Here is a 24,173-nt window from a genome sequence, read left to right as displayed (position 1 = left end):
TCAAAAACGAGGACCTATGTTATAAAATAACTCCGTCCTCTTGGCAAATACTAGAAGCTTCCTAGGATTTAAGCCACTTGCTGCTTCTAGATCTGACAGCTCTGTCACTCCTAACAGCTGGAGTCTTAGCCTGGCAAGTGCAGGGCACGAGCACAGAACAAGCTCGATGGTTTCCTCCTCCAACCCGCACTTCCTAATTCTGCTATCACTGACCAAGCCTAATTTAAAGGCATGTGACGCCAGAAGGTAGTGTCCAGTCAGAATACCTGATAGAAGCAACTTCCTTAGTCTAAGGTTGTAAGACCTACAGCCCCGCGCATGAACCCACGCCTTTCCCGCTTGGTCGATCATGTGCACCTCTGGCTTTTGCTTAATCTCGCCCAGTCCAATTGGGACGTCTACGGAGCAAGCTTCAAGGAATGTGACATTTTTAGCTAGCTCTTCTGCTTTTTCATTCCCATCTATTCCCATATGCCCTGGGACCCAATTTAGATGTATGCTTCTCTCTGTCCCCCTTCTCTCTAGAGACTACTTACACTCTAACATGCACTTAGATGCTGTGCTATGCGAGATTATTGCCTTAATTGCTGCTTGACTGTCAATATAAAAGTTAACACGGTTGCAGCTTAAGCTATTCTCTTCCAGGGTTTCTACTGCTTTGTTTACGGCTAATATTTCCGCTTGGAAAACGCTACAGTAATCCGGCAGCCTGTAGGATCTTTTTATTTCCGGATCAGCACAGTATACCGCAGACCCTACTCCTTCCTCTACTTTGGAACCATCGGTGTACACATGTATCGCCTCGTCCCCCATTTGCGGACCCTTGCGCCAACCGTCCACCTCTATTGTGGCCTTAAGATCTCCCTCGAAGCGCAGATAGGGAATCAGGTAGTCTGTTCGTCTTGATATTGATGACGCTATACTACTATGGCCATATGGTCGGCGCTTTAGCTGTCCCGAGGCACCGAGCCTGGTTGCGGTCTTTAATGCATTGTTCTGTTCTACCAGGTCTATAGGTGGAATGTACAGAATGGCATACAGTGCAGCTGTGGGGGTTGTTTTCAGGGCTCCCGTAATGCTAAGCATCGATAGTCTGCATACCCCCTCTAATTTTTTGAGGTATGTTGTTTTTTGTGTGGCTTTCCACCAAACAATAACTCCATAGTATAGAATAGGGCTTACAATCGCTCCAAAAACACAATGAGAAAGAGAGGGCGATAGGCCCCTCGTACACCCCAGCATTATTTTACATGCATAGAGTGGCGTTGAAGTCTTCTTGACCCTCTCCTCCACGTTGAGCTTACATGACAGCTTATTGTCTAGGATGATTCCTAGATATTTTGTGCAAGGTTTCCCCTGTAAGGTCACCCCTCCCAACTTAGGCCTGGTCAAATATCCGTCTTCTACGCATTGACTTTCAACCCGACATTACATGCCCAGGTATGAATATCCCGAAGCGCCAGATCAATCAAAGAACTAATCGTTGGAAGGCACTTTCCACTTATGACAATTGCAACGTCATCTGTGTAAGCCGTAAGTACTACGGGCCCCTCATCGAATCGTCTGAGCAGTTGGTTGATGACCAGCGTCCACAGCAGAGGTGATAGCACCCCTCCCTGCGGCGTGCCCCTGTCCGCTGATTTCGTGGCCTCGTACAATCCCCATTGTGATGTAATATTTCTGCAATTTAACATGCAGCCGATCCATCTGATTAAGGTAGGATGTACTTTAATGTAATTAAGACCATCCATAATCGCCAATTTTGCAACATTATTGAAAGCCCCGGCAATGTAAAAAAAGACTCCTAGAGCACACTCTTTATATTCCAGGGATTTCTCTATGCTTATTACCACCCTATGCGATGCGGTGTCTAGTCATATCGTACAGTGTCAATAGAATTACCGAACAAACAAATTACAAATGTAAAATATTTCATAATTCTCTATTTTGTAATCAGTTTCAAAAATTTTCAGTTTTATAATAAAGTTTCTGACAATTACAAATGAAAACTAAATGCCTATAACAAGCAAAGTTCCTGCAGGCCGTGGTGGGATTCCATAATTTCCGCATTGCCTGTGATCGATACGGTAGAGTTGATTTACGTCAATCCCTCTCTCCCTTAAATTAAACATGTACAAGCTTTCAAGCCAACCCAATTGATTGTCAGATCGTGTATAAACCCAAACGAGTTCTAAATTTTGGAAGAGAAAATAATGTTATAAATATGTTTATATGTGATTTTTGAATGGCATGTAAAATTATGACTACGTTCGTCCATTTGTGCAGCATTCTTCAAATTTTATTAAAGGTAGAAATGGATTGTTGAACTCTAATCCATTATGTAGACTTTTGGTTCAAAGACTATTTTGAAGATAAGTGTGGGAATGATTTACCCACATCCCTTTTGGAATTTGGTTTGTTAACGAAATTATTACGATGTTCAGTGTCATTGTTTTTTCTGCATTCCAATATTTTGTAGAAAAAATAGCTAAAACATATTGCAAATACATAATACACGAAGCCCAACAATACAGCTGTCTTTTGCTTAATGTTAATTTGAGAGTTGGTGAAAATCTCATATTAAAAACTTGCCTACCAATTGTTGTTTGAGTTTCTTTTTAGAGCTAACGTGTCAGATTTGAGAACAAGGCTAACGTTAATTTGGGATTTTTAATTAGAATTCCCAAACCCATCACAAACATGATGAATGAACAATGCAGAGAATCAAATTGGGATCCAAATCTTTCTACAACTTTTGAGAATTTTTGTTCTGTTCCTTTCTCGGAAAAATTGCCAATTGAAACTTATTGTAATAGTATTGGCGCTACTTTTCTCTTCTCTGCTATGCTGCCGAAGGCTTCCACATAATAAATTAAAAGCGCTATTCTGTGCACTTGGACAAATTCACCATCTTGCTTATTTGTTATTTGTCAAGTTTGACAATTTATCAAGTAGATAATTGCTACTTTATGTAAAAAATAAAAAGTTTTTTCGCTGACAAATTGTCAATAAGTCAAACGCTCTTGTTAATTTAATTTATAGGGATAAATTTAAACTAGAATTCTGTTATTGTGCGATCGAGAGAAAATGGAAGAAGATTTATTACTTTTGCTATTATTGTGCGAGGACCCTCCTTGATTGGATTTTTGGGGTAATTTCTGGGTGGTTTTTGAAACTCCCTCGGGGTCCTCCCTGGGTCATTTGGGGGTCGTTCCGGGATCTTTTCGGAGACTCTCTCGGGGTAATTCGGGTTCTTCCGGGATGGTTTTGGGGAGTCCCCAATGCCCACCAAATTAACCCGAGGGAGTCCCCATAACCATTCCGGAAGGTCCTCCAAATTACCCCAAGGGACCCCGATGGAATCCCCAAAATCATCTCAGAATATCCCCCAAATGACCCCGAGGAAGTCCCCAAAAAATCCCGGAACGACCCCTAAAAGACCCCGAGGGAGTCCCCAAAACCATCCCGGAATGTCTCCCAAATCACCCCAAGGGAGTCTTCATAACCAGAAGGTACCCCAAATTACCATCGAAGAAGTCCCCAAAACCATCCCAGAATGTGCCCCAAATGACCCCGAGAGAGTCCCCAAAAAGATCCCGGAACGACCTGCAAATGAACCCGACGGAGTCGCCAAAACCTCCCCGGAAAGATACCGAGGGAGTCCCCATAAACATCCCGGAACGACCCCTAAATGACCCCGAGGGAGTCCCCAAAATGATACAGAAATAACCCCCAAATGACCCGAGGGAGTCCCCAAAGTCATGCCGAAATGACCACCAAAAATCCAGCGGATTATTTTTTCCTATTCCCATTTCGGGGTTAGCAGCACAAAATGAGATATATCGCTCCAATTGTTCGTGCGTAGCACGTTCCACTTTTGATTTCCTTGAAAAAACTATGATTTTAAAATATTTGTTACAAAAAATAATGAACAATATTTACTTATGTTTTTTTCTTACGTTTTTTCCATTTCACGATTCTTGCACTAAACAGCTGATTTCTGTTTACTTTATTTAGTTCACCACAATATGATGAAAAGCACAAGTACTTTGATAAATTATTAAAAATGTATTTGATAAAAATAAGTAGCCATAAAGGAGTAAAAAAATTTAAGAACTTATAATACTTGTTAATAAAAAGAAAAATAGAAAATGTTTTGATAAAAACTTGATTTAATTAAAACGAGTACAGATATTTGATAAAAAAAATTCGAAAAATAACTTTTTTATTTAGAAGTAGTAAAATAAATAAACAAAGAATTTTTTTGGAAATAATTAGTAAACACAAGTAAGGAAGTCTAAGTCCGGGTGAAAGCAAACATTACATGCCCAGCTGTACAATTGAAATGCTGTTGTTGTTTGTTTTGTGTTCTTAATATTGTTACAGGGTTGCACAATAATATATATGTACATATGGTTCTATTCTGAACTAATTCTTCTTCGAGTTATGGTCCCGAAATTCGGGAAATGAAATGCTATTCATATAAAACTATTTTTTGCAACGATATTGCTTATTTTATTCGTTCACGACCCTTTTAAAAATCTTTTATATAAAAGTGGGCGTGGTCCTTTACCGATTTCGTTAATTATTCTTCAAAGCATTCCTTATAGTAAAGGCAAACTCTCTGCCGAGTTTTGTTACGATAGGTTTCACGATTTTTGATTTATGATTAATAATATTTGTAAAATTGATTTTATCACAAGTGGGCGGTACCACGCCCATTTTAAAAAAGTTTTTAAAATTTTCACACGTCAAGTTCCAACATTCTAGGTGTATTATTTACGAAATAATCAGGATTTTTGTGTTTTCCAAAATGTTATATATATAAAAAGTGGGCATGGTTATCATCCGATGTCGCACATTTTCAATACCAATCTATTCTGGGTCCAGGTATGCTCGTGTACCAAATTTGGTGAAGATATCTCAATATTTACTCAAGTTATCGTGTTAACGCATCGACGGACGGACGGACGGACATGGCTCAATCACATTTTTTTCGACACTGATGATTTTGATACGAGTATGCGGAAGTCTATATCTATCTCGGTTCCTTTATACCTGTACAACCAGCCGTTATCCAATCAAAGTTATAATACTCTGCGTACAAGCTGAGTATAAAAACTAAGTAATTTTTTGAAATAAGTATAAAAAATATAAACAAGTATTTAGTAACAAGAACAAAAAATTCATAAAATTTGTGAAAATGTAACAAAGTAGAAAGAAATTATTATTAATTTTAATGATTTCATTAATGATTTCATTAAAATTAGTAAAGAATATTGGTAAAAAAAATTTATTTAAAAGAAGAAAGAAATATGTAAATTTAGAAAAAAACTTATAAAAATAAAAATAATTAGTAAAAAACGGCGGGCTCATTCATCCTATTTGACGTCCTCACGGATCGGTCAGATCAACTATACATTGCAATACATTTTAAAATACATATCCTGTATGTGAGAGAGTCGTATTAGTGTGTGCTCCTATATCTTCTTTACTGCCTTTATGGCATAGGGAATGAGAATAAGTTGGCGGAAATAATTTTTAGTAAAATAAGAATTTATGTATGTTTGTTTAATGGTGTGTTCAGTTTATATTTATATTTAAGAATTCATGAGCTTAACACCGGCTTATAATAATTGAATTTCAATTATTATGTTTTTTTCTAAGAGAAAGGCTACTGCAGTTTCACCATGTGATTCACGGTTCGAATCTCGGTGAAACCTTTGATAACATTACAAAATTGCCTGATGATGATTACGTTGGCGGTTTTCGAAATGGTCCATCGCAATATGCCAGTAAATGTTTCTTTCTTTTCAGTTTCTCTTAGAAAAAAACATAATAATTGAAATTCAATTATTATAAGCCGGTGTTAAGCTCATGAATTTTTAAATATAAGTATAAAATAAGAATTGTACAACTGATTTTCCACCAATAAGAAAACCGCTTCTATTTATATTTATATCGCTCAAATGATCTTGCAGACCATTCGCTTTCGGTGACGAACATGCTTAATAGGGACCTGGTCTGGCGGCGTTCGGACACACACAAAAATCGAAATGCTTAGTCAAATCAAAACTTACTAACCAGCGTGCTCTGAAGACGATTCAAAATTCTGGCAGGCATAGATGATAAGTAACGCTGAATCACTAGTTAGAACTTTGTACCTAAGATTAATCCAATCAATCTCTCCAGTTCCGGGATTAGCTGCAAAATATAAATAAAATTTATAGTTTACATTTCTTAGAAAGATATGATTATAATAACATACCTCTTGGCCAATATGTAATTCGAAATTGTGCTCCACAATTCGAAGGGAATTTAAGTGATCCGACGCTAACAATTGGGGTCTCCCTAGTAATTGTGAAAAAAATGTGTTAAGCTGCTGTGTATATTTTCAAAGTAAACAACAAGAAGAGTATGTGAACGCTACTGCGAGTTTAAAGAGGAAGTGAGACGCCTTTGCAGGAGGAAAAAAGCATAGGCAGAAAGGCATGAGTGTGAGGAGCATGAGCTGTTAGTCACCAGAATGACGCCTGCAAATTTTAGCAAACAAATTCGACGACAGACGAAAAATTCTTAGTCCGGGGTAAAATACTGTCAGAATGAAAACGGATGTTCAGAGAGCACTTAGATTGTGCAGGGAACACTTCTCTGACCTTCCAAATGGAGACAGCGATGTACCTATCGCCCAACTTTGAGCCCGCAATCGATGAACTTATGTTCCTCCACCCGACTATGACGAAATCAGAATATCAATAACCAGATTAAAAAACAACAAGACCTCGGACGATCAGTGACGTAGTGAGGTTTTCTTGCGCCCGGGAAAAATATTTTTTTGGTTTGCCCGCAAAACTGACGTTGAGCAACACCATCAGCTCAGTCAGAATTGGGAAAACCCTCTTCGAGTCGTTCGAAACTAAACGAGGTTTCAGACAGGGTGACCCTCTATCGTGCGATTTCTTTAACTCGTTGCTGGTGAAAATTATACTAGCTGCAGAATTTAATTGCTCTGGAAAAATCTAATTATAATCTATCTAATCTAATATCTAATCTAATCTAATCTAATATCTAATCTAATCTAATATATATTATAAATGGGAAAGTTTGGATGTTAAGATGTTTGGATGTTTGGATGTTTAGATGTTTGGATGTTTGGATGTTTGGATGTTTGGATGTTTGTCCAGACGTTTGTCTTTGTGACTCAATAACGCAAGAACTGCTGGACCGATTTGGATGAAATTTTGCACACATATAGCCAATAGTCTAGAAGGATCTACTAGCTATATATTTTTCAAAAGGGGCGTGGTCCCCGCCCCCTAGGAACAGTTATAATTTAATTATTATATTTTTTCGTCTTTGCGACTGAATCACGCCAGAATGGCTACACGGATTTTGATGAAATTTGGGACACAGACAGTAGTCTACTAGCGAAATTTTTTTCGAACATGGAAAGAGGGGTGGCGGTCCCACGACCCTTCGAGAAATTGTTTTTCATAATTTTTACACATTATAACTTTACGTATACTGGCCTTCACCAATATCACAGACTCAAGGGGTCAAATAAGTCGAGGGCTTACAAAGTAAGCAGTGACACCCTCCGCCCGCCCCCCTTTATCTCCCCCTCTGGTGTAAAATCCATAAATTGTTATAACTCAATCTAAATTTTCTCCTAAATCAATAGTTTTTGGTATCTGGTACATACAGAACGAGATCTAGACAATTTTGGAGGAACGATCAGTGGTCCTCTCCTCTACTCCCGCCATCCGCCCTCCATCAATTGTTTTTATTAGCACGCTTCTATTAGCTTTACCTGTATGTTTCTATCAAACTTTTTATTCGCTCCAATGCGCCTGCTGCCTTATTAACATGGTTTTATAATTAGCTTCACCTTATTTGTGATCCCGTAAGGGTCATATCGAGACCCTTCCGGGATCATTTCTGGATGGTTTTCGGGATCGGTCCGGGATTACGCCGGGGTAATTTCGGGACTTTTTCGGGACTATTTCGGGATCATTTGGGACCCTTCCGGGATCATTTCTGTATAGTTTACGGGATCCGTCCGGGATCCCGTCGGGGTTATTTTGGAACATTTTCGGGACTATTCCGGAATCATTTCGGGACTATTTCGCGATCATTTGGGGACCCTTCCGGCATCATTTCTGGATGGTTTTCGGGATCCGTGCGGGATCTCGTCGGGGTCATATGGGGACTTTTTCGGGATCATTTGTGGGCTCTTCCGGCATCATTTCTGGATGGTTTTCGGGATCCGTCCGGGATATCGTCGGGGTCATTTGGGGACTTTTTCGGGATCATTTGGGGGCTCTTCCGGGATCATTTCTGGATGGTTTTCGGGATCCGTCCGGGATCTCGTCGGGGTCATTTGGGGACTTTTTCCGGATCATTTTGGGGCTCATCCGGCATCATTTCTGGATGGTTTTCGGGATCCGTCCGGGATCCCGTCGATGTCATTTCGGGACTTTTTCGCGACTAATACGGGATCATTTGGGAACCCTTTCGGCATCATTTCTGGATGGTTTTCGGGATCCGTCCGGGATCCCGTCGGGGTCATTTCGGTACTTTTTCGCGACTAATACGGGATCATTTGGGAACCCTTTCGGCATCATTTCTGGATAGTTGTCGGGATCCCGTCACGGTCATTTCGGGACTATTAGGGGATCATTTGAGGACCTTTCCGGCATCATTTCTGTATTGTTTTCGGAATCCTTTCGGGATCCCGTCAGTGTCATTTTGGGACTTTTTTGGGGCTAATACGGGATCATTTGGGGATCCTCTAGGGGTCGTTTCGTGACTTTTTCTGTTTTATTTCGGGATCATTTGGGGACCCTTCCGGCATAATTTCTTGATGGTTTGCCGGATCCATCAGGGCCATTTCGGGACCATTTTGGGATCATTTGGGGACCCTTCCGAGATCATTTCTGGATCCGTCCGGGATGCCGTAGGAGCCATTTCGGGATTTTTTGTTACTTTTCCGGGATAGTTTTTGGACCCTTCCGGGATCATTTCTGGATCTGTGCGGTATCCCATCTGGGTCATTTCCGGACTATTTCGGGATCATTTTGGGATCCTTCCGGAATCATTTCTGTATGGTTTTCGCGATCCGTCGTTGATTCCCTCGGAGCCATTTCGGAACCTTTTCTGGAGTATGTCGGGGTCATTTGGGGACTTTTTCGGGATCATTTGGGGCTCTTCCGGCATCATTTCTGGATGGTTTTCGGGATCCGTGCGGGATCTCGTCGGGGTCATTTGGGGACTTTTTCGGGATAATTTGGGGGCTTTTCCGGCATCATTTCTGGATGGTTTTCGGGATCCGTCCGGGATATCGTCGGGGCCATTTGGGGACTTTTTCGGGATCATTTGGGGGCTCTTCCGGCATCATTTCTGGATGGTTTTCGGGATCCGTCCGGGATCCCATCAGGGTAATTTCGGGACTATTAGGGGATCATTTGTGGACCTTTCCGGCATCATTTCTGGATAATTTTCGGTATCCGTTCGGGATGCCGACGAGGTCATTTCGGGATTATTTCGGGATCATTTGGGATACCTACCGGCATCATTTCTGGATGGTTTTTGGGATTCGTCCGGGATCCCGTCGGGGTCATTTCGGGACTTTTTCTCGACTAATACGGGATCATTTGCGGACCCTTTCGGCATAATTTCTGGATAGTTGTCGGGATCCGTTCGGGATCCCGTCACGGTCATTTCGGAACTATTAGGGGATCATTTGAGGACCTTTCCGGCATCATTTCTGGATAGTTTTTGGAATCCTTTCGGGATCCCGTCAGGGTCATTTCGGGGCTTTTTCGGGATCATTTAAGGATGGCTTTCAGGATTCGTCCGGGAACCCGTCAGGGTAATTTCTGGACTTTTCCGAGACTATTTCGGGATCATTTTGGGACCTTCCCAAGATCATTTCTGGATGGATTTCGGGATTTGTCCGGGATGCCCTCAGGGTCATTTTGGGATTATTAGGTGAGCATTTGAGGACCGTTCCGGCATCACTTCTGGATGGTTTTCGGTATCCGTTCAGATTCCCGTCGGAATAATTGCGGGACTTTTTCGGGATCATTGGGGTCCCTTCCAAAATCATTTCTGGATGGTTTTTGGGATTCGTCCGGCATCCCGTCGGGGTCATTTCGGGACTTTTTCTCGACTAATACGGGATCATTTGCGGGCCCTTTCGGTATCATTTGTGGATAGTTGTCGGGATCCGTTCGGGATCCCGTCAGGGTCTTTTCGGAACTATTGGGAGATCATTTGAGGACCTTTCCGGCATCATTTCTGGTTAGTTTTCGGGATCCTTTCCGGGTCCCATCAGGGTCATTTCGGGACTTTTTCGGCATCATTTAAGATTGGTTTTCAGGATTCGTCCGGTATCCGTCAGGGTAATTTCTGGACTTTTCCCAGACTATTTCGGGATAATTTTGGGACCCTCCCAAGATCATTTCTGGATGGATTTCGGGATCTGTCCGGGATGCCGTCAGGGTCATTTTGGGACTATTAGGTGATCATTTGAGGACCTTTTCGGCATCACGACTTTTTCTCGACTAATACGGGATCATTTGCGGGCCCTTTCGGCATCATTTCTATATAGTTGTCGGGATCCGTTCGGGATCCCGTCAGGGTCTTTTCGGAACGATTAGGTGATCATTTGAGGACATTTCCGGCATCATTTCTGGATAGTTTTCGGGATCCTTTCGGGGTCCAGTCAGGGTCATTTCGGGACTTTTTCGGGATCATTTAGAGATGGCTTTCAGGATTCGTCCGGGAACCCGTCAGGGTAATTTCTGAACTTTTCCGAGACTATTTCGGGATAATTTTGGGACCTTCCCAAGATCATTTCTGGATGGATTTTGGGATCAGTCCGGGATGCCGTCAGGGTCATTTTGGTATTAGGTGATCATTTGAGGACCTTTCCGGCATCACTTCTGGATGGTTATCGGTATCCGATCAGGATCCCCTCGGAATCATTGCGGGACTTTTTCGGGATCATTTGGGGTCCCTCCCAAGATCATTTCTGGATGGATTTCGGGATCTGTCCGGGATCCCGTCAGGGTCATTTAGGGGTGCGTTCGAGATCCCGTCAGGGTCATTTCGGGACTTCTTCGGGAATATATCGGGATCATTTCTGGATGGTTTATGGGATCCGTCCATGACCCATTAAGGGTCATTTCGGGACTATTAGGTGATCATTTGAGGACCTTTCCGGCGTCACTTCTGGATGATTTTCGGTATCCGTTCGGGATCCCGTCGGAATCAATGCGGGACTTTTACGGAATCATTTGGGATTCCTTCCGGCATCATTTCTGGATGGTTTTCGGGATTTGTCCGGGATCCCGTCGGGGTTATTTCGGGACCTTTTCGGGGCTAATACGGGATCATTTGGGTATCCTCTAGGGGTCGTTTCGTGACTTTTTCTGTATTATTTCGGGATCATTTTGGGACCCTTTCGGCATAATTTCTGGATGGTTTGCCGGATCCATCAGGGTCATTTCGGGACCATTTTGGGATCATTTGGGGACCCTTCCGAGATCATTTCTGGATCTGTCCGGGATGCCGTAGTAGCCATTTCGGGATTTTTTGTTACTTTTCCGGGATAGTTTTTGCACCCTTCCGGGATCATTTCTTGATCTGTGCGGGATCCCATCTGGGTCAAATCCGGACTATTTCGGGATCATTTTGGAATCCTTCCGGAATCATTTCTGTATGGTTTTCGCGATCCATCGTGGATCCCCTCGGAGCCATTTCGGAACTTTTTCTGGAGTTAGTCGGGATAATTTAGGGACCCTTCCTGGATATTTTCTGGATGGTTTCTGAGATCCGTCCGGGAGCCCGTCAGGGTAATTTCGGAACTTTTTCGGGACTATTTCGGGATCAATTTGGTACCCTTCAGGCATCATTTCTGTGTGGTTATCTGGATAAGTCTAGAATCGTGTCGTTGTCATTTCAGGTTTTTTAGGGACTACTTCGGGAACTTTTGGAAACACTTCCGGGGCGTTTCTGGATGGTTTTCGGGATCCGTCCGCGACAGCGTCGGGGTCATTTCGTGGCTTTTTCTGGATAATTTCGTTATCATTTTGGGATCCTATCAGGTTATCAGCTCATAAAGTTCTTTTTTTTACTGAATTACAAAAATAAAATGCATTAGACAGAAAAAAAATTTTAAACAGATAACTTTATAAGCAGGCTAACGTGAATAGCTCACATATTTCATTTTCTCCTTGCGGACGGGGCCGCGGGTAAAGGCTAGTATATTATAAATGGCAAAGTTTGGATGTGAAGATGTTTGGATGTTTGGATGTTTGTCCAGACGTTTGTCTTTGTGACTCAATCACGCAAGAACGGCTGGACCGATTTGGATGAAATTTTGCACACATATAGCCAATAGTCTAGAAGGATCTACTAACTATATATTTTTGAAAAGGGGCGTGGTCCCCGCCCCCTAGGAACAGTTATAATTTAATTATTATATTTTTTCGTCTTTGCGACTGAATCACGCCAGAATGGCTACACGGATTTTGATGAAATTTGGGACACAGACAGTAGTCTACTAGCGAAATTTTTTTCGAACATGGAAAGAGGGGTGGGGGTCCCACGACCCCTTCGAGAAATTATTTTTCAATAATTTTTACACATTATAACTTTACGTATACTGGCCTTCACCAATATCACAGACTCAAGGGGTCAAATAAGTCGAGGGCTTACAAAGTAAGCAGTGATACCTTCCGCCCCCCCCCCCCCCTTTATCTCCCCCTCTGGTGTAAAATCTATAAATTGTTATAACTCAATATAAATTTTCTCCTAAATCAATAGTTTTTGGTATCTGGTACATACAGAACGAGATCTAGACAATTTTGGAGGAACGATCAGTGGTCCTCTCCTCTACTCCCGCCATCCGCCCTCCATCAATTGTTTTTATTAGCACGCTTTTATTAGCTTTACCTGTATGTTTCTATGTAACTTTTTATTCACTCCAATGCGCTTGCTGCCTTATTAACATGGTTTTATAATTAGCTTCACCTTATTTGTAATCCCGTAAGGGTCATATCGAGACCCTCCGGGATCATTTCTGGATGGTTTTCGGGATCGGTCCGGGATTACGCCGGGGTAATTTCGGGACTTTTTCGGGACTATTTCGGGATCATTTGGGAACCTTTCCGGCATCATTTCTGGATAATTTTCGGGATCCGTCCGGGATGCCGACGAGGTCATATCGGGACTATTTCGGGACCATTTGGGATACCTACCGGCATCATTTCTGGATGGTTTTTGGGATTCGTCCGGGATCCCGTCGTGGTCCTTTCGGGACTTTTCTTTGACTAATACGGGATCATTTGCGGACCCTTTCGGCATCATTTCTGGATAGTTGTCGGGATCCCGTCACGGTCATTTCGGGACTATTGGGGGATCATTTGAGGACCTTTCCGGCATCATTTCTGTATTGTTTTCGGAATCCTTTCGGGATCCCGTCAGGGTCATTTTGGGACTTTTTTGGGGCTAATACGGGATCATTTGGGGATCCTCTAGGGGTCGTTTCGTGACTTTTTCTGTTTTATTTCGGGATCATTTGGGGACCCTTCCGGTATAATTTCTTGATGGTTTGCCGGATCCATCAGGGTCATTTCGGGACCATTTTGGGATCATTTGGGGACCCTTCCGAGATCATTTCTGGATCCGTCCGGGATGCCGTAGGAGCCATTTCGGGATTTTTTGTTACTTTTCCGGGATCATTTCTGGATCTGTGCGGGATCCCATCTGGGTCATTTCCGGACTATTTCGGGATCATTTTGGGATCCTTCCGGAATCATTTCTGTATGGTTTTCGCGATCCGTCGTTGATTCCCTCGGAGCCATTTCGGAACCTTTTCTGGAGTATGTCGGGGTCATTTGGGGACTTTTTCGGGATCATTTGGGACTCTTCCGGCATCATTTCTGGATGGTTTTCGGGATCCGTGCGGGATCTCGTCAGGGTCATTTGGGGACTTTTTCGGGATCATTTGGGGGCTCTTCCGGCATCATTTCTGGATGGTTTTCGGGATCCGTCCGGCATATCGTCGGGGTCATTTGGGGGCTCTTCCGGCATCATTTCTGGATGGTTTTCGGGATCCGTCCGGGATCCCATCAAGGTAATTTCGGGATTATTAGGGGATCATTTGTGGACCTTTCCGGCATCATTTCTGGATAATTTTCGGTATCCGTCCGGGATGCCGACGAGGTCATTTCGGGATTATTTCGGGTTCATTTGGGATACCTACCGGCATCATTTCTGGATGGTTTTTGGGATTCGTCCGGGATCCCGTCGGGGTCATTTCGGGACTTTTTCTCGACTAATACGGGATCATTTGCGGACCCTTTCGGAATAATTTCTGGATAGTTGTCGGGATCCGTTCGGGATCCCGTCACGGTCATTTCGGAACTATTATGGGATCATTTGAGGACCTTTCCGGCATCATTTCTGGATAGTTTTTGGAATCCTTTCGGGATCCCGTCAGGGTCATTTCGGGGCTTTTTCGGGATCATTTAAGGATGGCTTTCAGGATTCGTCCGGGAACCCGTCACGGTAATTTCTGGACTTTTCCGAGACTATTTCGGGATCATTTTGGGACCTTCCCAAGATCATTTCTGGATGGATTTCGGGATTTGTCCGGGATGCCCTCAGGGTCATTTTGGGACTATTAGGTGAGCATTTGAGGACCGTTCCGGCATCACTTCTGGATGGTTTTCGGTATCCGTTCAGATTCCCGTCGGAATAATTGCGGGACTTTTTCGGGATCATTGGGGTCCCTTCCAAAATCATTTCTGGATGGTTTTTGGGATTCGTCCGGCATCCCGTCGGGGTCATTTCGGGACTTTTTCTCGACTAATACGGGATAATTTGCGGGCCCTTTCGGTATCATTTCTGGATAGTTGTCGGGATCCGTTCGGGATCCCGTCAGGGTCTTTTCGGAACTATTGGGAGATCATTAGACGACCTTTCCGGTATCATTTCTGGTTAGTTTTCGGGATCCTTTCCGGGTCCCATCAGGGTCATTTCGGGACTTTCTCGGCATCATTTAAGATTGGTTTTCAGGATTCGTCCGGTATCCGTCAGGGTAATTTCTGGACTTTTCCCAGACTTTTTCGGGATAATTTTGGGACCCTCCCAAGATCATTTCTGGATGGATTTCGGGATCTGTCCGGGATGCCGTCAGGGTCATTTTGGGACTATTAGGTGATCATTTGAGGACCTTTTCGGCATCACTTCTGGATGGTTTTCGGTATCCGCTCAGGATCCCGTCGGAATTATTGCGGGACTTTTTCGGGATCATTTGGTGTCCCTTCCGGCATCATTTCTGGCTGGTTTTTGGGATTCGTCCGGCATCCCGTCGGGTTCATTTCGGGACTTTTTCTCGACTAATACGGGATCATTTGCGGGCCCTTTCGGCATCATTTCTAGATAGTTGTCGGGATCCGTTCGGGATCCCGTTAGGGTCTTTTCGGAACTATTAGGTGATCATTTGAGGACATTTCCGGCATCATTTCTGGATAGTTTTCGGGATCCTTTCGGGGTCCAGTCAGGGTGATTTCGGGACTTTTTCGGGATCATTTAGAGATGGCTTTCAGGATTCGTCCGGGAACCCGTCAGGGTAATTTCTGAACTTTTCCGAGACTATTTCGGGATAATTTTGGGACCTTCCCAAGATCATTTCTGGATGGATTTTGGGATCAGTCCGGGATGCCGTCAGGGTCATTTTGGTATTAGGTGATCATTTGAGGACCTTTCCGGCATCACTTCTGGATGGTTATCGATATCCGATCAGGATCCCCTCGGAATCATTGCGGGACTTTTTCGGGATCATTTGGGGTCCCTCCCAAGATCATTTCGGGATCTGTCCGGGATCCCGTCAGGGTCATTTAGGGGTGCGTTCGAGATCCCGTCAGGGTCATTTCGGGACTTCTTCGGGAATATATCGGGATCATTTCTGGATGGTTTATGGGATCCGTCCATGACCCCTTAAGGGTCATTTCGGGACTATTAGGTGATCATTTGAGGACCTTTCCGGCGTCACTACTGGATGATTTTCGGTATCCGTTCGGGATCCCGTCGGAATCAATGCGGGACTTTTACGGAATCATTTGGGATTCCTTCCGGCATCATTTCTGGATGGTTTTCGAATTTGTCCGGGATCCCGTCGGGGTTATTTCGGGACCTTTTCGGGGCTAATACGGGATCATTTGGGGATCCTCTATGGGTCGTTTCGTGACTTTTTCTGTATTATTTCGGGATCATTTTGGGACCTTTTCGGCATAATTTCTTGATGGTTTGCCGGATCCATCAGGGTCATTTCGGGACCATTTTGGGATCATTTGGGGACCCTTCCGAGATCATTTCTCGATTCGCCCGGGATGCCGTAAGAGCCATTTCGGGATTTTTTGTTACTTTTCCGGGATAGTTTTTGCACCCTTCCGGGATCATTTCTGTTTCTGTGCGGGATCCCATCTGGGTCAATTCCGGACTATTTCGGGATCATTTTGGAATCCTTCCGGAATCATTTCTGTATGGTTTTCGCGATCCATCGTGGATCCCCTCTTAGCCATTTCGGAACTTTTTCTGGAGTTAGTCGGGATAATTTAGGGACCCTTCCTGGATATTTTCTGGATGGTTTCTGAGATCCGTCCGGGAGCCCGTCAGGGTAATTTCGGAACTTTTTCGGGACTATTTCGGGATCAAATTGGTACCCTTCAGGCATCATTTCTGTGTGGTTATCTGGATAAGTCTAGAATCGTGTCGTTGTCATTTCGTGTTTTTTTGGGACTACTTCGGGAACTTTTGGAAACACTTCCGGGGCGTTTCTGGATGATTTTCGGGATCCGTCCGCGATAGCGTCGGGGTCATTTCGTGGCTTTTTCTGGATAATTTCGTTATCATTTTGGGATCCTATCAGGTTATCAGCTCATAAAGTTCTTTTTTTTACTCAATTACAAAAATAAAATGCATTAGACAGAAAAAAAATTTTAAACAGATAACTTTATAAGCAGGCTAACGTGAATAGCCCACATATTTCATTTGCTCCTTGCGGACGGGGCCGCGGGTAAAGGCTAGTATATATTATAAATGGCAAAGTTTGGATGTGAAGATGTTTGGATGTTTGGATGTTTGGATGTTTGGATGTTTGTCCAGACGTTTGTCTTTGTGACTCAATCACGCAAGAACGGCTGGACGGATTTGGATGAAATTTTGCACACATATAGCCAATAGCCTAGAAGGATCTACTAACTATATATTTTTGAAAAGGGGCGTGGTCCCCGCCCCCTAGGAACAGTTATAATTTAATTATTATATTTTTTCGTCTTTGCGACTGAATCACGCCAGAATGGCTACACGGATTTTGATGAAATTTGGGACACAGACAGTAGTCTACTAGCGAAATTTTTTTCGAACATGGAAAGAGGGGTGGGGGTCCCACGACCCCTTCGAGAAATTATTTTTCAATAATTTTTACACATTATAACTTTACGTATACTGGCCTTCACCAATATCACAGACTCAAGGGGTCAAATAAGTCGAGGGCTTACAAAGTAAGCAGTGATACCTTCCGCCCGCCCCCCCCCCCCCCCCTTTATCTCCCTCTCTGGTGTAAAATATATAAATTGTTATAACTCAATATAAATTTTCTCCTAAATCAATAGTTTTTGGTATCTGGTACATACAGAACGAGATCTAGACAATTTTGGAGGAACGATCAGTGGTCCTCTCCTCTACTCCCGCCATCCGCCCTCCATCAATTGTTTTTATTAGCACGCTTTTATTAGCTTTACCTGTATGTTTCTATGTAACTTTTTATTCGCTTCAATGCGCTTGCTGCCTTATTAACATGGTTTTATAATTAGCTTCACCTTATTTGTAATCCCGTAAGGGTCATATCGAGACCCTCCGGGATCATTTCTGGATGGTTTTCGGGATCGGTCCGGGATTACGCCGGGGTAATTTCGGGACTTTTTCGGGACTATTTCGGGATCATTTTGGGACCCTTCCGGGATCATTTCTGTATAGTTTTCGGGATCCGTCCGGGATCCCGTCGGGGTTATTTTGGGACATTTTCGGGACTATTCCGGAATCATTTCGGGACTATTTCGCGATAATTTGGGGACCCTTCCGGCATCATTTCTGGATGGTTTTCAGGATCCGTCCGGGATCCCGTCGGGGTACTTTCGGGATCATTTGCGTACCTTCGAGAGATAAATTCTTAATGGTTTCCGGGATCATTACGGGACTTTTTCGGGGTCAGTTTGGGTCCTTTCCGTAATCATTCCTGGATGGTTTTAGGGATCCGTCCGGGATCCCGTCGGGACCAATTCGGGGCTATTTTGGGATCATTAGGGGTATCTTCCGGCATCATTTCTGCATGGTTTTCGAGATCCGTCCGCGCTCCCGTCAGGGTCATTTCGGGACTATTTCGGGATAATTTGGGGTACCTGCCTGCATCATTTCTGGATGGTTTTCGGTATCCGTGCGGGATCCCGTGGGTGTCATTTCGTGACAATTTGGGGTCCATTCCGGCATCATTTCTGGATGGTTTTCGGGATCCGTCCGGGATCCTGTCGGGGTCATTTTGGGACTTTTGCGGGATCATTTGGGGTCTCTTCCGGCATCATTTCTGGATGGTTTTCGGGATCCGTCCGGGATCCCGTCGGTGTCATTTCGGGACTATTACGGCATCATTTGGGGTACCTTCCGGCATCATTTCTAGATGGTTTTCGGGATCCATCCGGGATCCCGTCGGGGTCATTTCGGAACTTTTTCTCGACTAATACAGGATCATTTGGGGAACCTTTCGGCATCATTTCTGGATGGTTTACGGGATCCGTCCGGGATCCCGTCGGCGTCATTTTGGGACTTTTGCGGGATCATTTGGGGTCTCTTCCGGCATCATTTCTGGATGGTTTACGGGATCCGTCCGGGATCCTGTCGGGGTCATTTTGGGACTTTTGCGGGATCATTTGGGGTCTCCTCCGGCATCATTTCTGGATGGTTTACGGGATCCGTCCGGGATCCCGTCGGTGTCATTTCGGGACCATTTGGGGTCCATTCCGGCATCATTTCTGGATGGTTTTCGGGATCCGTCCGGGATCCTGTCGGGGCCATTTTGGGCCTTTTGCGGGATCATTTGGGGTCTCTTCCGGCATCATTTCTGGATGGTTTTCGGGATCCGTCCGGGATCCTGTCGGGGTCATTTTGGGACTTTTGCGAGATCATTTCGGGACTATTTCGGCATCATTTGGGGTACCTTCCGCTATCAATTCTAGATGGTTTTCGGGCTCTGTCCGGGATCCCGTCGGAGTCATTTCGGAATTTTTTCTCGACTAATACAGGATCATTTGGGGACCCTATCGGCATCATTTTTGGATGGTTTTCGGAATCCGTCCGCGATCCCGTCAGGGTCATTTCCGGACTATTTCGGGATAATTTGAGGTACCTGCCGGCATCATTTCTGGATGGTTGTCGGTATCCGTCCGGGATCCCGTCGGTGTCATTTCGGGACCATTTGGGGTCCATTCCGGCATCATTTCTGGATGGTTTTCGGGATCCGTCCGGGATCCTGTCGGGGCCATTTTGGGCCTTTTGCGGGATCATTTGGGGTCTCTTCCGGCATCATTTCTGGATGGTTTTCGGGATCCGTCCGGGATCCTGTCGGGGTCATTTTGGGACTTTTGCGAGATCATTTGGGGTCTCTTCCGGCATCATTTCTGGATGGTTTAGAGGATCCGTCCGGGATCCTGTCGGGGTCATTTTGAGACTTTTGCGGGATCATTTGGGGTCTCTTCCGGCATCATTTCTGTACGGTTTTCGGGATCCGTCCGGGATCCTGTTGTGGTCATTTTGGGACTTTTGCGGGATCATTTGGGGTCTCTTCCGGCATCATTTCTGGATGGTTTACGGGATCCGTCCGGGATCATGTCGGGGTCTTTTTGGGACTTTTGCGGGATCATTTGGGGTCTCTTCCGGCATCATTTCTGGATGGTTTACGGGATCCGTCCGGGATCCTATCGGGGTCATTTTGGGACTTTTGCGGGATCATTTGGGGTCTCTCCAGGCATCATTTCTGGATGGTTTTCGGGATCCGTCCGGGATCCTGTCGGGGTCATTTTGGGACTTTTGCGGGATCATTTGGGGTCTCTTCCGGCATCATATCTGGATGGTTTACGAGACCCGTCCGGGATCCTGTCGGGGTCATTTTGGGACTATTAGGGGGTTATTTGGGGACCTTTCCGGCAGCATTTCTGGATAGTTTTAGGGATCCGTTCGGGATCCCGACGGGGTCATATCGGGACCATTTGGGGTACCTACCGGCATCATTTCTGGTTGGTTTTCGGGATCCGTCCGGGATCCCGTCGGGATAATTTCGGGACTATTTCGGGATCATTTGGGTACCTACCTTCATCATTTCTGGATGATTTTCGGGATCCGTACGGGATCCCGTCGGGGTCATTTCAAGACTTTTTCGGGATCCGCCCGTGATCCCGGCGGGGTCATTTCGGGACTATTTCGGGATCATTTGGGGTACATAGATGGATAGTTTTCGGGATTCGTCCGGGATCCCGTCTGGATCATTTCAAGACTTTTTCGGGATCATTTGGGGTATCTTCCGGCCACTTTTCTAGATGGTTTTCGGTATCCGTCCGGCATACCGTCAGGGTAATTTCGGGACTATTTGGGGATAACTTGCGAACCTTTCCGGTATCATTTCTGGATAGTTTCCGGGATCCTTCGGGGATCCCGTCAGGGTCATTTCGGAACCCGCGACTAATGCGGGATCATTTGGGGACCCTTTCGCCATCATTTCCGGATGGTTTTCGTTATCCGTCCGGGATACCGTCAGGGTAATTTTGGGACTATTTGGGGATAACTTGGGAACCTTTCCGGCATCATTTCTGGATAGTTTCCGGGATCCGCCGGGAATCCCGTCAGGATCATTTCGGAACTATAAGGGGATCATTTCATTTTTCATCTTTCTTTAAGGGGATCATTTCACCTTCCAGCATCATTTCTGTATACTTTTGGGGATCCGTCCGGGATCCCGACAGGGTCATTTGTGGCCTATTTCGGGATCATTTTGGGGTACCAACCGGCATCATTTCTGGATGATCCGGGATCCGTCCGGGATCCCATCGGGGGGAATTTCGGGATCATTTGGGGTCCCTTCCGGCATCATTTCTGGATCGTTTTCGGGATCCGTCCGAGATCCCGTCGGGTTTATTTTTTTACTTTTTCGGGAAAATGTCAGGGAATTTCGAGACTGTTCTTGGATCATTTGGGGATCCTTCAGGGATAATTTCTGGATGGTTTTCGGGATCCCGTCGGGGTAATTTCGGGACCTTTTAACGACTATTTCGGGGTCAGTTGCCTTAAAGATCATTTATGGGTGGTTTTTCGGGATCCGTCCGGGATCCCGTCAGGGTTATTTCGCGCCTTTTCGGGACTATTTCGGGATCATTTTGGGACCCTTCCGGGATAATTTCTCTATGATTTTCGGGATCTGTTCGGGATCCCTTCGTAGTTTTTTTGCGACTTTATCTGGGATAAATTGCGGACCCTTTAGAGATCAATTCTGGATGGTTTTCGGTATCGGTCTGGGATCCCCTCAAGGTCATTCGGGACTTTTTCGGGACTATTCGGAATCATTTTGGGGACCCCTCCGGCATAATTTCTGGGTGATATTCGGGATCTGTCCGGGATCCCGACGGAGTTTTTTCGGGACTTTTTCCGGACTATTTCTGGATTATTTGCGGACGTTTCAGAGCTCAGTTCTGGATGATTTTCGGGATCTGTCCGGGATCCCGTCGGAGGTATTTCGGGGTAATTTTGGGACCCTTCCAGGATAATTTCTTCATGATTTTCGGGATGGGTCTGAGTTTTTCGTGACTTTCGGGACTATTTCGGGATCATTTGGGGAACCTTCAGAGATCAATTCTGGATGGTTTGTGGACTTTTCCGGGATCATTTGGGGATCCCTCCAGAGTAATTTCTGGATGGTTTTCGGGATCCCGTTAGGGTCATTTCGGGCCTTTTTCGTGACTACTATTTTGGAATCATTTTGGGACTCTTCCGGAATAATTTCTGGGCGATTTTCGGGATTTGTCCGGGATCCCGTCAGAGTTTTTTCGGGACTTTTTCGGACTATATCGGGATCATTTGCGGACCGTTCAGGAATCAAATCTGGATGGTTTTCGGGATCCGTCCGGGATCCCGTCAGGGTCATTTCGGGACTTTTCGTGACTACTTCGGGATTATTTTGGGACCCTTCTGGGATCATTTCTGTCCGGGATCACGTCGGGGTTATTTTGGGATATTTTCGGGGACTATTCCGGGATCATTTCGGGATTTTTTCACGAACACTTAGGGGACCTTTCCGGCAACATTTCTGGATGGGTTTCGGAATCCGTTCGGTATCCAGTCGGGGTATTTTCGGGATCATTTGCGTACCTTGAGATATAAATTCTTGATGGTTTCCGGGATCATTACAGGACTTTTTCGGGGTCATTTTGGGTCCCTCCCGCCATCTTTTCTGGATAGTTTTCGGGATCCGTCCGGGATCCCGTCGGGGTCATTTCGCGACTTTTTTCGGGATCATTTGGGGTTCCTTCCGGCATCATTTCTGGATGGTTTTCGGGATCCGTTCGGGATCATTTCGGGACTATTTCGGGATCATTTCTGCATAGTTTCCGGGGTTCGTCCGAGATACCGTCGGGGTCATTTCGGGACTTTTTTTTCTCGACTAATACGGTTCATTTGGGGAACCTTTCGGCATCATTTCTGGATGGATTTCGGTATCCGTCCGTGATCCCGTCAGGGTAATTTCGGGACAACTAGGGGATCATTTGAAGACCTTTCCGGCATCATTTCTGCACAGTTTCCGGGATCCGTCGGGGCTCTCGCCGGGTCATTTCGGGACTATTTCGGGATCATTTCTGCATAGTTTCCGGGGTTCGTCCGAGATACCGTCGGGGTAATTTCGGGACTTTTTCTCGACTAATACGGGATCATTTGGGGTCCTTTCCAGCATCATTTCTGGATGGATTTCGGTATCCGTCGGGGATCCCGTCTTGGTCATTTCGGGACTTTTTCTCTACTAATGCGGGATCATTTGGGGACCCTTTCGGCTTCGTTAATGGATGGTTTTCGGGATCCGTCCAGGATCCGCGCGGGATAATTTCGGGACTCTTAGGGGATCATTTGAGGACCTCTCCGGCATCATTTCTGCATAATTTCCTGGATCCGTCGGGCTCTCGGCGGGGTAATTTCGGGACTATTTCCGCATCATTTGGGGATCACATCTGGATGGTTTGGTATCCGTCCGGGATCCCGTCGCGATCTTTTCGGGACTTTTTCGGGATCATTTGGGGTCCCTTCCGGCATCATTTCTGGATAGTTTTCGGGATCCGTCCGAGATCCCGTCGGGGTCATCTTGGGACTTTTTCGGGATCATTTGGGTTCCTTTCCGGCATCAGTTTTGGATGGTTTTCGGGATTCGTCCGGGATCCCGTCGGGGTCATTTTGGGACTTTTTCGGGATCATTTGGGGTACCTACCGTCATTATTTATGGATGGTTTTCGGGATCCGTCCGGGATCCCGTCGGGGTTATTTTGGGAATTTTTCGGGATCATTTGCGGTCCCTCCCGGCATCATTTCTGGATGGTTTTCGGGATTCGTCCGGGATCCCGTCGGGGTCCTTTCGGGACTTTTTCTCGACTAATACGGGATCATTTGGGGACCCTTTCGGCATTGTTTCTGGATTGTTGTAGGGATTCGTCCGGGATTCCGTCGGGACTTTTTCTCGACTAATACTGGATAATTTAGGAACCCTTTCGGAATCATTTCTGGATGGTTTTCGGGATCCGTCCGGGATTCCGTCAGGGTGATTTCGAGACTATTAGGGGATCATTTGAAGACCTTTCCGGCATCATTTCTGGATAGTTTTGGGGATCTGTTCGGGATCCCGACGCGGTCATTTTGGGAATATTTCTGGATCAGTTTGGGGCACTTACCGGCATTATTTCTGAATGGTTTTCGGTATCCGTCCGGGATCTCGTCGGGGTCATTTCGGGACTTTTTCGGAATTTTTTGGGGTCCCTTCCGGCATCATTTCTGTGTGGTTTTGGGGATACCGTCGGGGT

The 24,173-nt window shown here is 45.1% G+C and overlaps 1 protein-coding gene across 1 annotated transcript in view; it reads right to left on the bottom strand.

Annotated features, from left to right (window-relative positions):
* Positions 1-1,914: 1,914 nt before the first annotated feature.
* Positions 1,915-24,173, bottom strand: part of LOC137250544 (uncharacterized) — a 71,826-nt gene continuing 49,567 nt past the window's right edge. Inside the window, exons 4-6 of the mRNA XM_067783533.1 lie at positions 6,269-6,351; positions 6,085-6,204; positions 1,915-2,191 (exon numbers count right to left, since the gene is read on the bottom strand). Coding sequence (XP_067639634.1) covers positions 2,010-2,191; positions 6,085-6,204; positions 6,269-6,351 — 385 coding nt within the window. The 3' untranslated portion in view covers positions 1,915-2,009. The remainder of the gene's footprint in view (positions 2,192-6,084; positions 6,205-6,268; positions 6,352-24,173) is intronic.

The sequence above is a fragment of the Eurosta solidaginis genome, chromosome 1, assembly GCF_040869045.1.
Source record: "Eurosta solidaginis isolate ZX-2024a chromosome 1, ASM4086904v1, whole genome shotgun sequence".
Taxonomy (NCBI): Eukaryota; Metazoa; Arthropoda; class Insecta; order Diptera; family Tephritidae; genus Eurosta; species Eurosta solidaginis.
Note: the sequence above shows the minus strand (reverse complement) of the source record. Positions and strands in the feature narration are given on the sequence as shown.